Consider the following 14,876-nt stretch of genomic DNA (forward strand, 5'->3'; position numbering starts at 1 on the left):
GCGGAATTCCGTCGTGCCGTGTCGACTCTCTCTCTCTCTCTCTCTATCTATTCAGAGAGGGTTTTGGGCCACTTTCTAGAGTCATGAGATACTAGGATCAGAGATGCCTCGGATTATACCTACTGGAGATTCGCAAACACAGAGAGGACCTCTTGAAGAGGGGCACAATGAGAGAGATCCAGCAACAACGGAAGATTACAGATTTCTTTCAGTCACAGACAGAGGAGTCCGAGCAGCCCTAACAGCATAACAACACCAGAGGCATAGTGCTTGATCGGGCGATAGAGTTGGGGCAATCTTATCGCCCACGGATGAGGGGGCCCTCTCGACATTGACGCAGACTGCGACATAGGATCCATACCATACTGGCGCGACATAGGAGCCATCCCGACAGAGTGCCTACCTTGGAGGACATTGAATCTCTATAGCCTTTTGGATACTGACGTATATGTATATGATGCCTCGACTGTCAAAGAGCTCCATTATATCAGCTCATCCCTTTGTATTCCACTTGTATCAGCTTTCACCCCACCCCTGCCCACTATTTTCTTTTCACCTCTTTGTACTTTTTGTTCCCAGACCTTGAATTAGATTCACCACATGTAACCTTTTGGTCTCATAGGTCATTTTGGCCTTTTGAAGACGTTAATATCAGAGTTATCGGGGAATGGAATTTTACATGCCTGTTCCGGCGTTCCGGCCGGTTGGAAAAAACTCGAACGCCCCGGAACGGCAGCATGTTCCGACTTCCTGCCTGAAACCGGAATGGTCCGGAACGGACCTGGAACGTATGGAACGGCCGGAATGGCTTGCAGGCTGCAACGGACAGAAACTGCCATTTTTTCAAATTTGAAAAACGGTCATAAATGGCAAAAACGCCCCATAAGCTCTCCTATATAACTAGCTACCCCCTCACCCTTTCCTCTCAAGCTCACTCGAGTCTCTTGCTCTCAAGTTCTCAACTTCTCAAGGCTCTCTCTCTCTCTCTCTTGCTCTCAAGCTTCAACCTCCCCTCGGCGCTATGGTCTCTTGAGTCTCAAGCCTTCAAGGCTCTCAAGCTCTCTCTTGCTCTCAAGCCTTCAAGCCTTCAAGGCTCTCAAGGATCAAGCTCTCTCTTTCTCTCAACTTTCAAGGCTTCAAGGTCACGCTCTCTCTCAAGCTCTCTATCGCAACTCTCTTTTGTCTTCATCATTCATCACTCCATGGCCTCTTCTTCTCGTACAACCCCCTCCGTTCATGCAGGCAACACTCAAAAGGGGAAGGAATAGTCGTGGTGGGATGAAGTGACCTCGGAGGGCACCTTGCCGGCGGCGGGAGGTTCTCGTGCATGGGCATGCAAGCTATGCTCTTACACGCGGAAAGGGGGGCATGACAAAGTGAGGGCACACTTTCTTCGAGTGCCGGGACATGAGGTGAGATTTTGCACCAACGTAACCATCGAGAAGAGAAAGGAGCTCGAGGAAAAGGATCGGCTTTTCAACCATAAAGCCAAGCCCGCACTCAAAGGTATCGACCCAAAGACTCTCATTTTCCCTTCTTCTTGTCTACCCTGTTTAGGTGCTGGTGGATCTTCATCGGGTCCGATTCGTTGCCAAGACCCTTGCCACCTCTTGGGACCCAAAGAAGAAGGAAGAGGTGGATGCGGCCGTGGCCCGATTCTTCTATCACGACCATATCCCATTTGTCGCGGCGAGGTATGTTTTATGGTTTATCAATCTTCTCGATCGAGAGAAGGCTATCGTGGAGCAAGCAACACTCAAATTTCAGCATCTTTGGGCAAAACATGGCATTTCCTTCATTGCCGACGGGTGGAGCGATACAAGGAAGAATCTATCCATGGTGTCGTCGCATACTCGAGTTGAGAGATGTACTTTGTGCACTCTCATGATGCCACCGAGAGTGGCAAGTCCGCCGATGTCCTCTTTGCAGAGTGGACAGCGGCCATAGAATCGATTGGTGAGCTACACGTGGTGGCCATTGTCACAGATGGGGAGACATCAAACATGGCAGCAACAGCTATTCTAGAGGGTCACTATCCGTATGTGACAGTGTGCTTTTGCATGGCACACTGCTTGAACAACCTTCTAAAAGACATCGACAAGCTAGATTGGATCGCTTCACTCATAGTTGATGCAGTGAAGATTGTTACTTTCATCAACAATCACAACTTGGTTCGGAGTGAGTACCTTAAGAGGTCGGGCGGCAAAGTGCTTCTAAAGTATTCAGACACCCGCTTCGTATTCAACTTTCTTCTTGTGCGTAGGCTGCCTGAATGTCAAAATGCGTTCCAATAGGTCTTCATCAGTGATGAGTTCACCACCTCCCCCTATGCAAAGACAATTGCAGGGATTTTGTGCAAGGATAAGGCAGAGGATCTTGAGTTCTGGAAGGAACTCAAGAGTCTAGACGCACAGGTAAAACCGGTGGTTCATTTGCTTCGAGTTCTGGATGGCATGGATCCTTGCATTGGCAAGATTTATGAGGCAATGGGCCGCATGATCGAGCAGCTTGCACAGCTTGAGCTGAAAATAGAGCGATACGAGGAGATCCATGCGCTTTGCAGCTCGAGAAGGAATTCATATGCTTCTCCTTTACACGGGGCAGCGTACATGGTGGATCCAGAGTTCCAAGGTGCAGGGCAAGAGACAGATAGAGAAGTCATGAACCAATTTACAGAGATCTTAAACAAGATGGTTCTAGACAGAGATGGGCGACGCATTGTCAGAGATCAGTTGAGACAGTACAGAGAGATGCGGGGGTCATTTGGCAGTCCAGATGCTTAGATTGATCGCAGGCAGATAGGTTCAGTGCTATGGTGGGAGGACTATGGCTATGATGTGTTGGGTTAAAGGCCTAAATAACCCCTTTTTGTACATTTTTATACTTTGTTCAGGTTCAGGTTCATATTGAACCTGGATACATTTCTTAAAGGTCACTTATAATAAAAGTGGGAAAACCCAAAACTCACTTATTGAGTTTTCCCGAAAAACGTGACCTCTCTCTCTCTCTCTCTCTCTCTCTCTCTCTCTCTCTCCCTCTTCGTTCTGCTAGCGCTTCCCTTCTGCAGCACAGTGTCTCTGCTTCAAGCCTCAAGGCCTGCACATCTTCGCGTGCTCTATCACTTGCACACACCACCGCGTGCTCATCAACTGGTATCAGAGCCAGATTAGGGTTTCAGAAGCTTTGCGCAGGTGGCTGGACAGCAGGCGAAAGGCTTCTCTCGTGTCAAATTTCCGCTTTCATCGCGAAGCCCCTTGCTTCCGGTGTCACCTAGGGTGATTAGGGTTTCCAAAATAGCCTAAAACAGGCTGAAATCAGGTCAAAACAGCAAAACGCAGGTGTTCTAAATCGATTCCCGTGAATGCCCCTTGCTTTTCCCACTCAAAACACGTCCATTTGATGCAAATTGATGCGCCAAAACAGTAAATTTGCAGAAAATTCAGAATTGGACTGTTTTTATGTACACAAATTGAGGTTTATGTACGCCTTTTGTGGGTTTATGCAAGTACGCATTGGGGATACTTGTTAATTGCTGAAATTTTCAGCACATTGTATGCAACGTGCAGTACATTGTGATCACTGGAAATTTTCAGATTTTGTGTAGACACTTTCTGCTCCATTTTTATCCGTGCAAATGGCCTCTACTTCCTCATCGTCTGATGCCAAGAGCTTGATGGAAATCAAGCGATTTGACGGTACAGGTTTCGACCTATGGTAGGACAGGATGCAGGGGATTTTGTTCCTCAAGGATTGTGAGGACGTCCTTTTGGCTGTAAAGCCTGAGGATATGCAGGATGAGGATTGGGCCAAGCTCAACAAGAGGGCAAAGGCCTATATCAAAATGGCTGTGACCGATGACATTCTGGTGGACATAAAGGTCTTGGACAGTGCACATGCAGTTTGGCATAAGTTGAAGGCCACTTATGAGAATGCCATCCCTGTGAATCAGGTGCATTTGATGCGCAAACTGGTGAACATGATGCTTGACGAAGCCAAGTCGGCTTCTGAGCACTCAAGTGCTTTCACCAGTGTTATGAGTCAGCTACAGGATACTGGGCTTCAACCTTTTGATGACAAGTTGAAATCCATATTTTTGTTGATGACTTTGCCAAACTCTTGGGAAACGCTTGTGGTTTCTTTGAGTAATAGCCCCAACCTCACATATGATGGAGTGCGAGGCTCCATCTTAAATGAGGAAATTAGACGCAAGTCTAGTGGTGGGGAAGGTGGCAGTTCTGCTTACAATGCGAGAGGCAGAAGTCAGAAGCAAAATACAGGTACCAAGACTGAAAACAGGAGCAAAAGCAAGTCTAGGGACAAGGATGTGACTTGTTACCAGTGTGGCAGAAAAGGCCATAAGAAGCCAGATTGCAGGTATTTCAAGAAAGAGCAGGAAAGAAAGAAGGAATCACAGGAGAAGAAGAAGACAGAGGATAAGAAAGGGGAAAAATCAGCACAAGTACCTCCTCCAAGGATTCGAAGACTGTCAATGTATCCTCTAGTGTGGTTATCACAAAGTTATCCGACAGTGAGGAGATCTTGGTTGCAGCTTCATGCTCCTCAGATTTTGTTGTAGCAAATGCAGAAGACATGCTTATCTCATGTAGAGATGTCATTGATGTTTTGCTAAGTGCAAATGATGGCCTTACACAGTCTTGGATAGTAGACTCGGGTGCCTCATTTCATGTGACTCCATCTGTGGAGTATTTTGCTTCTTATCATGCAGGCAAGTATGGCAAGGTTTACCTTGGGGATAACCATGCTCGTGACATTGAAGGAATGGGCACTGTGCGCTTGGCATTAAACAATGGCCAAGAGTTTATGCTTAAAGATGTAAGGTATGTACCAGGCATCAAGAAGAGTCTATTGTCTGTTGGCCAGATGGATGCACAGGGTTATACAACCATTTTTGCTCGGGGTTCATGGAAGTTGCTTAAGGGATCAATGCTCATTGTCAAGGGATTCAGGAGTGGTACATTGTACTATTTACATGGCAAAGCTTTGCCTGGCAAGTTTCTTGCAGTGGCCGAAGTTGCTTCTCATTTGGAGTTGTGGCACAAAAGACTTGGCCATATGAGCCAGAAGGGACTTGATGTGCTCTCCTCTTTGAAGAGGGTTGATGTTAAGGGCACCAAGTTAGATTTTTGTAATGACTGTTTGTATGGTAAACAAAAGAAGTCTTCTTATTATTCTGGTGTCTCGCGCAAAGCTAATGCTCTTGATTTAATTCACTCCGATGTATGTTCAATGCCTGTTAAGTCTTTTGGTGGTGCATCATACTTTGTTACATTCATTGATGATTGCACTACGAAAGGCTGGGCATATTTGTTAAAGAATAAGAGTGAGACATTTAATGCATTTAAGAGGTTTCATGCTTTTGTGACCACGCAAAAGGGTAGTAAGCTTAAATGTCTGAGATCTGACAATGGGGGGGAGTACACGTCTACTGAATTTCAGCGTTATTGTGAAGAATATGGGATTAAAAGGGAGTTGACAGCCCCTTATAATCCATCTTCTAATGGTGTGGCTGAGAGGTATAACCGTGCGTTGCATGTTGTCCACGGCTAATTTCCCTCATGGGTTTTGGGGAGAGGCTTTGAAAACTGCAGTTCATGTATGCAATCGCTCTTCTAACAGTACACTGAAAAATGACATTCCAGAGGAGGTTTGGTCTGGCAAACCTGCCTCTTATGATCATTTGAGAGTGTTTGGCTGCGATGCTTTTGTCCATGTTCGTAATGACTTGAGGACAAAGCTAGATGCCAAGTCCATCCAAGGACTCTTCTTAGGTTATGGGGAAGAGGGTGAAATGGGCTACAGGATATGGTTGCCTCAGAGATGTAGTGTTCAATGAGGCTAAATTGCTGAAAAATGCTACATCTTCTGAAATTGACAAGAAATCGGTCAAATTTCAGCCTCTCTTGCCACCTATTGATGTTGAAAAAGAGCCTCAGGATGCATTACCGCAAGCTGAAATTGATAATCAATTATCAGATGGTTAACCTTGAGCCAGAAGAGGTAGGACATGATTTAGATGCTCCAAATGAGAATGGACAGCCACCTGTTATGGCTAAAAATGATTTTCAGCAGCATGAGCATGTTGAAAATGAGTTGCCTCCTGATGTAGAACTTGTGCCTGAGAATGTAGATCATTGGGTACGCAGGTCTACTCATGTCAAAAGGTTGATACAGCGCTTTGAGCCCTCTTTGCATCATGTTATGTTGACAGATGAGGGAGAGCCTCTTACGTATAAAGAGGCAAAGACATGTGAGTCAAGCAGTAAGTGGGAGCTTGCAATGCAAGAGGAAATGAAATCCTTGTATGCAAATGATACTTGGGATCTTGTGCCATTGCCTAAAGGGAGAAAGGCTCTTCCTAACAAATGGGTATACAAGATTAAGATTGTGGATGAAAAACCCAAGTACAAGGCAAGATTGGTTGCAAAAGGATATGCACAGAAAGAAGGAATTGATTTTCAAGAAATCTTTTCTCCCGTTGTAAAGCTTACAACTTTACGTGTCCTTTTTGCTCTCGTTGCAGTGCTTGATTTGGAATTGAATCAAATGGATGTAAAGACAGCGTTTTTGCACGGTGACATTGAAGAGGACATATACATGAAACAACCTGAAGGTTTTGTAGTTCCTACACGTGAGGAACTTGTATGCAAATTGAAAAGGGCTTTGTATGGTTTGAGACAATCATCACGACAGTGGTATAAGAAGTTTGACACTTTTATGTTGTCTCAAGGCTTTAAACGCAGCCATGCAGATCATTGTTTGTATACGAAAAGGGATGAAGATGGTAGTCCCATCATACTTGTTCTCTATGTTGATGACATGCTGCTTGCCGGGAAACATAAGACTAGTCTTGATGCTTTGAAATGTAAGCTAAATTCAACATTTGCTATGAAGGATTTAGGTGATGCAGAGCATATTTTGGGCATGCATATTAAAAGAGATAGAAAGCTGAAATTGCTGTTTTTATCTCAAGAAAGGTACATTGCAAAAGTACTTGATAGGTTTAATATGGCTGATGCTAAGCCTCTTGGAGTACCTTTACCTCCATACACTAAGCTTAGCAAAGCAGATTGCCCAAAGGATGAGCTAACATTGAAAGCAATGAAGGGAATCCCTTATGCATCAGCTTGTGGTTCTCTTATGTATGCTATGGTTGCCACTCGTCCCGACATTGCTTATGCAGTGGGAGTTGTTAGTCGATACATGTCGAATCCTGGCAAAGCGCATTGGGAAGCTGTCAAATGCATTCTGAGATATTTGAAAGGTACACAATCAAAGTGTATCTGTTATGGCAAAAGTGACTTAAAGTTGCAGGGATATTGTGATGCAGACATGGCAGGTGACATGGATACCAGGAAATCTACCAGTGGATATGTATTTGCCATTGCTGGTGGTGCAGTCTCTTGGTGTTCTAGGTTACAGAAAATTGTGGCATTGAGTACTACTGAGGCTGAATATACTTCAGCCACAGAGGCTTCAAAAGAGACCATATGGTTGGGCAGACTTGTCAAAGAGCTTGGTATGCCTGCTAGTACTCTTGTCTTGGGATGTGATAGCCAGAGTGCTGTCTATTTGGCCAAGAGTGCCATGTTTCATGCACGGACAAAGCACATTGATGTGCGATACCACTTCATACGACAGGTATTGGAGGATGGTCTAGTCACCTTGACTAAGATTCACACACAGGATAACCCTGCAGATGTTCTCACCAAGAGTCTTGCTAAGACGCAACATGAGCATTGCATACAGCTGGTGGGAGTTGGTTAACTTAAAGGCGTCATTTATGCCTTTAAGTGGGAGGTTGTTGGGTTAAAGGCATAAATGACGCCTTTTTGTACATTTTTATACTTTATCCAGGTTCATATTGAACCTGGACATATTTTTTAAAGGTCACTTATAATAAAAGTGGGAAAACCCAAAACTCACTTATTGAGTTTTTCCCTAAAACGTGAGCTCTCTCTCTCTCCCTCTTCGTTCTGCTAGCACTTCCCTTCTGCAGCACAGTGCCTCTGCTTCAAGCCTCAAGGCCTGCACATCTTCGCGTGCTCTATCACTTGCACACACCGCCGCGCGCTCATCATGATGGCCCTGAGCTTCAGAGATTGGCGATCCGTATTCTCAGCCAGTCAGTTAGTACCTCATGCTTGGAGCAATTGTGGAGTACCTTTAGCCACATTGCTTCTAAGAAGAGGAATCGGCTTGGAGTGGAGAAGGCTAATGATCTTGTCTTTGTCAACGCAAATTTGAAAATGCTTTGCAAGAGTACAGAAAAACAGACAGATCCTTTTACACAATGGGAGATGGAGCAAGAGGTTCCTCAGGCAGGTGGAGATGCAAATCCACCAACACTAGGTACTTCATCCGTGGCTGAGATCGAGCCGGGCCTAGAGCTCGATGATGAGGAATGGGAGGATGTGCATGATTGACAGCCGGCTACTACGGATTGGGAGGTCTCTCAGGCTAGTGGCTCGAGTCTTGAGTCTTGAGGCTCGAGAGCTACGACTTTAGGACTTCCATTATCCTTACCTTTTTGTATGGCTGCTTGAGCCTTGCCCTCTTTGACATTTGTAGCTACTAGCATCTTTATGATATTTGTCAACCTTTAGTCTTTTGGTATTGTGGTCATTGGTTTGCCCGCCTTGTAGTCTCGACTCTCATTATGGTATGTCACCTTTGGTTTTTTTGTAGCTCCTTGGCGGGCATTGTTAGCCATAATTAAGCGAAAAGTGTTATCTCTGACTACTACTCTTGCAATTATTTGAGAGCTCTAATCTGTAATTACATATGTTATTGACAATTGTGTATGGGCATTGTGTTTGCTCAATGTTGTGTATGTGCTATAAACTCTGGGCGTTGCACATCCCAATCAAGTCATAATAAGGTTGAATGGTCTTCGAATCGTGTTTTTTTGTGGGTATTAGAGTCAAAGGACTCTAGTACTACTTGTATTCAAACACATAACGCTAAAAAAGACAGTATTTGGGTGTTTTTTTAGCCTCCCATTCCGCGCCGTTCCCGTTCCCCCGTTCTGTAGGGAGGCCCGTCGCCGTTCCCGTTCCGCGTTCTGCGTAACTCTGGTTAATATTACATTTCATTTCATTTCACAGGAGATGGGTTTGTGATTCGACCCAGCTACATGGACACACATATGTCTCATGGTTTGCGTTGTGCCATTGGTCAGATACGCACATCCTCACATCAGCTCGAGATTGAGACTGGTAGATTCAGAGGGATACCAGCAGACAGCAGGATATGCCGATTATGCCAGAGAGAGCCAGAGACAGAGTTGCACTACATATGTCATTGCACAGTGTTCTATGAGATACGGGGGCGTTTCCACTGCTTATTCAGAGAGGGTTTTGGTCCTCTATCTAGGGTCATGAGTTATGAGGATCAGAGATGTCTTGGACTATATCTACTTGAGTTACACAGGTATAGAGACACTTTACTGGGGAGAGCTAGAGAGAGGCAGTCCCAGAGACACATTACAGATTTCTTTTCACTAGATATGGGACAGCCAGAGGAGCAGCCACCACTGCAGAGCTCGTCCCACACTCATTCGACCACTACTAGCACTCTCATCGACCGAGCATTGGAGCTACAGAGATACAGACGACCGCGAATGAGGAGAGGAGCTACACAGCATCGACGGAGACTACAACAGAAGATTCGAGCCATACTCTCTCGACATCCAGAGTGCAGATGAGGATGGATCCTCACCATTTCTTCCATCTTTGTTTCACACACTGTTACATCCAGTTTACCGGGTACCTATTGTATCAGCTGCTACACCCACGTAGTTTTAGATTGTAGTAGTAGTAGTAGTATTTTGTTCCACTTCTAGTTCTTTTCTAGTTCTTTTGTACCCAGACATGGTATTAGATTCACTATTTTGTAACTGATTGGTCTCATAGGTCATTTTGGCCTTTTGAAGACGTTAATATAACATTTCATTTCATTTCATTTCTCTCCTCTCTCTCTCTCTCTCTCTCTCTCTCTCTCTCTCTCTCTAGTAAAGTTCAGTGATTTGCAGTTTTTGTTTGTGTGTTGCTATTGATTTCTCGCTTGGAGTATCCAAGCCTGCGACACCGCTAGTACTCCCTTGGCTTCTTCTGGGAAGCATGGGGAAGGGCATGAAATCGCTAGGAGATTGAGATAGCTTAGCCACCAGAGCCTACACTCTAGTCCTAAGCTGAGAAAAGGTTTCTCCAGGCTGGAACTCCATGTTCTGCAGTTTTCAGGGCATCCCAAGTGGTGAAATAGGTTTCTCCAAACTCACTTTACCATTTATCGGCTAAGCCTTTGAGGGTAGATGAAAACAACACTAGGTAAGTATCTTGCCTGCTGTGGCCTCCTAAATGGTAGGGAAAACTGCCTCACATGGTTGTGTGCATCTTTAGTGGAGGGCTGATTCCTGAATGTTGACTTGATGTTGATTTTAGCTAGAGTTGAGGTGTCCAGGATTGAGTGTTGGAGGACATGGAGGGTGTTGGCATTTCGGACGAAGATGTAGTGATGGCACGGGGACTTTTTAAGTAGGGTGAAGCTGTGCATTCTTATGTGGTACAACTTGGCTGGGCTCACCCAAATGACCTAGATTCAAGCATGGTATGGGTCATACATGGGCCTCAACAGAGTGATTCTTTATGATACTTTACCTTTCATAAGCTTTGTGCTGCAACTGGACCTTGGTAGACTACGATAGACAATGGGCCTGACCAACCGCAGTCGACCTTGCCCTTTGCAGATAATGGACCTTAGAATGATAGAGCTTGTAAGTAGATCTTGTATATAGCAGACCTAGCCCAGAAGATCTTGCACAATAGGCCTTGACACAGTAGACCTTGACATAATAGACCTTGCAGGTAGACCTTGACATAGTAGACCTGGCACAATGGACCTTCTATAGCTACAATGACCTTGGCAACAAACCTTGGTGAGACTTGAGCTGAGGTCTCACCGACATGCCAAAAAATTGAGAGCATGTGAAGCAAAAAAACCTGTAAGAATGCTCAATGCATAATATGGTAGTTTCTCAGGAGTATGCCAGAAGTCTCACACTCTCAACACGACAACTCAGGACAATGAAATGGTTACACAGACAACAATAGAGATAAAGGCAATGTATCCAATCAATAAGCCATTAGTAGAAGCGCAACTCAACCTAAAGACTCTGCTATGAACAAAGTACAATGTGACTGACGGCCAGCATGTTCAGCTCCATACCAAGGACAATGACTCAGATATAGTGCCAGATCTTTGAAGTTGTTGTTTTGTTTGAAATGTAGAAAGGATGGTTGCTACTCCGACTATTTGAAATCACTCTCATTTGAAATCTAGGAAGGATTGGATCCACATTGACGGTTTTCCTGTTTTGATAGTTTGACTGCTAATTGGTAAGTCGTGCTGGTGCAGGTATGCGTAGTAGCTGGTTATGGTGGACTTGTTGACATCATTTCGGAGTTTGGCAGTCATATCAGCACTTTCCGTTGCAAGTAAGCCCAACGATGTAACATTTGGTCAAGTGATTGCTATTCCCCTGATGGTGAGGCATTTCGGGCTTCGAAGGGTGTATGACTGCTCTGTTGAAGGATTCAGTTGGGAGTGGTCAATTGTTATAGGAAAGCATAAAATTACAATGTTAAGAATGAATATGACCTTACAAAAATTCATGAATTACAATCATCCCTTCATTGCTTGAGTACCACTAATTCTCGTGAATATCCTTTTACAAACAATAAGTACAAAGTGGTTATCTTCAAGAACATTGTTCGCATGATTTGTGGGCAAGTCTTTGAAGGAATGCGTATTTTTCAGACGCTGTTGCTGCTGAAACGAAGGATTCTGCCAAGCTTGGAGCTAATTTTAGAGACAAAAAGTCATTTTCTTAGTGAATATAGATGAACGCAGCTGTTTTTTCTTGAATTAACGATTCTCGTTGTATCATGATTCCAAGCAGTTGGAAGGCTGTCATCCCTAGAAGACCGGGTCTTTCTGAAGAGGAAGATTGGATAATTTTGTTTGAAATGTTGTAAGAAATGGTATGGATGATAATATCAACTTTGATCAATTTAATAATTATTTTTCTATCTTAATTACATATATTCCCATGCCTCTCATTTCAGCACGGGGAACAATTACTTTGTGCAAGTAATGGTAGTTGAATGCAATGTGAGTTTTATAAAACTGGTAATCATGATTCTATTTTGTGAAGAGAAATACGTGCGAGTGCTCGAAGAGCATTGCTTAATGTTAGTACATCATAAGATAGTCATGGATTCCAGAAAACAATTCTATAGAATTGACTGGAATGATTCTTGTGCGTCGTACACTTTTGGCTTTCTAAAAGAAGCCTTAGAGAAGACTTGAGTTATGCATACTTTCAATGTTTTCAGTGATGATTGAGACTTGCCTTAAATGTTATTTTGGGTTTAAAATATTAAATGGATTTTTTAATTTCACCTTTCATTTCAGATCCTCACATGGCTCGACTTCTCTTGCATTCTATTCTTTTAGAATGCTAAAGTAAAGCTTTAAATTCTATACGTACATACATATAGTGACACGCGCGCGTGCACACACACACACACACACACACACACACACATAAGAACTCATTAATATATATCTATATAAGTGTGTATATCAATGAAAATAAATAAATATTAATGAGCAAACAATAGTAAAGGGAAGAAAAATAGGTGAAATATGTAAGAATTTAGATTAAAAATCCTATAAATTTTAAAAATTATGCTAGTATTTTCGGTTTGCTTCTTTGAGAGGAGAAAACTCGGTCGCTTTAGAAAAGCGACATTGTCGAACAATGCTTCGCCTTATATAATTCTAGTTAATATGATTTTATCACTTTCTTAATGTTTTAGAAAGCTGTCGTGGCACTTTCACTTGTTAATTTTAAAAGTTGAGGTTGATCTATTGTCTTTTTCTTGAGAATAATAATAATAATAATATATGTATGTATGTATGAACACACACACACAACACACACATAAGAACTCATTAACATATATCTTTTTAAGTGTTTATATAAATTAAAATAAATAAATAAATAATATTAATGAGCAAACAATGGTAAAGGGAAGAAAAACAAGTGAAATATGTAAGAACTTAGTTAAAAAATACTACAAATTTTAAAAATTATGCTAGTATTCTCGGTTTGCTTCTTTGAGAGGAGAAAACTCGGACGCTTAAAAAAAGTGACATTTTCGAACAATGCTTCGCCTTATATAATTCTAGTTAAACTTAACCGTATGATTTTATCACTTTCTTATTGTTTTAGAAAGCCATCATGACACTTTAACTTGTTAATTTTAAAAGTTGAGGTTGATCGGATGTCTTTTCCTTGAGAATATTGGTAGTTGCAAATGGTGGTTTTTGGATGAGTACTCGATTTTTTGAGCATGCTTAATGTTGATTAATTATTAAACTATGTTTTTTGAGAACTCAAAAGTCAAGAAAGAGTACATTGTTTTTTAAAGTGACTAAAGAGTATTTTATTCATTTTTATTATCGTTAAAATAGGCACGACACTTTTAAATGCAAGACCATTTTTAGATATCATGTATTATGACTTTGCCTGCCATATTAGAAGTGTGTCAAGACCATCATGTTCTTGAGAGAGATAGGGTTAAATCTTAAAAACACATGAAACAATTATAGGTGGTTAAACCTATTCATGCAATCTCTTTCTTGGTTTGGTTGCTACAATCAAACCCATGTTTTGACTAGATTCATTCATAGTAGCAATGAGAAGTTGGTCAGTAGCAAGTATGAAAGCCTTAATAACCCAGGTGGAGAACCTTTCCTCAAACTTGGCCTTATGTCATTTGTGCATGAGCTTGGAAGATTCTTACATTGTAAGTTAGATAGTTTAAGGAATGGTCCTAAGATCATAATTTTTGTGCTTTGTGCTTTAAGGAATGGTCCTAGGATCATCATTTTTGAGTCCTAAACGAATAGGTTGAGGGTAGTTTGCCTTAAAACAAGCATCCTAGGGTGATTTTTGTAGACTTTCACCTATGTGGAGAATAGTACTAGATCTTTGCCTTAAGGTAGTACTTGTTTCCTAATTGCATAATGAAAATGGTATTGGGAACTTTACATGATTTATGGCTTTTGTATAGGAGAACAATAAGGATAACAAGACTGCCTAGTTCACACTGAAAGTTTTGAGCGAATGTGAACTCCTTTATAAAGTGAAAAATGACCATCCATGCCATGAGGTAGGGGTTGTAACAAATTCATATTTCCCTATGCAAATTATCAATTTACTTGGACTATAACTTTCTAGTACATAAATTACTAGAAAATAGGCTTTATAACAAAACTATGTGGTTCATGCATAGGTATCTTAATTGCTTTTGTCATGAAGAAGTGCACCAATCGTACAGTCTTTTTGATCCAAAAGGACGAATTTTATACCAACAAATATGATCTAACTCATAGAATAAGAGAAAATAAATAAAACTGTAGTTACTAAAAAGAAATACATATTGTAAGACAAGTTTATGCATCTAATATCGCAAAGGGAGATTTAATAGAAAACATGCAAAAAGCTTCCAGCTTCTTACAAGGCAAAGTTTTGTGAAAAGATCAATAGGGTTAATCTACATGGGCACATACTCTAGATTGGTGGTGATAAGGACAAACTACACCACCCAAAACAACAAAAAGGTGTCTAAGAAAAACATATTCACCCAAAGATGTGAAAGCTCGTGATGGAAAACTACGGTCCAATACCCAACTAATTTATGAGAAAACTCATTTAGTCATAATTGTGAAGGCTATCCTGAACTTATCTTCACAACTACAAGTAGCCGTAGAAGGGTGCTTCTTGCTCA

The 14,876-nt window shown here is 42.2% G+C and overlaps 1 protein-coding gene across 1 annotated transcript in view; it reads left to right on the forward strand.

Moving 5' to 3' along the window:
• The window catches only part of DWA1 (DWD (DDB1-binding WD40 protein) hypersensitive to ABA 1), a 75,235-nt gene extending 63,115 nt beyond the window's left edge, over positions 1-12,120 (forward strand). The window contains exons 13-14 of the mRNA XM_086526457.1: positions 11,434-11,513; positions 11,836-12,120. Of these exons, the coding sequence (XP_086382583.1) occupies positions 11,434-11,513; positions 11,836-11,851 (96 nt within the window). The 3' untranslated portion in view covers positions 11,852-12,120. The remainder of the gene's footprint in view (positions 1-11,433; positions 11,514-11,835) is intronic.
• Positions 12,121-14,876: the final 2,756 nt, after the last annotated feature.

This window comes from Adiantum capillus-veneris, chromosome 13 (genome assembly GCF_014529385.1).
Source record: "Adiantum capillus-veneris isolate H3 chromosome 13, ASM1452938v2, whole genome shotgun sequence".
Lineage (NCBI taxonomy): Eukaryota > Viridiplantae > Streptophyta > Polypodiopsida > Polypodiales > Pteridaceae > Adiantum > Adiantum capillus-veneris.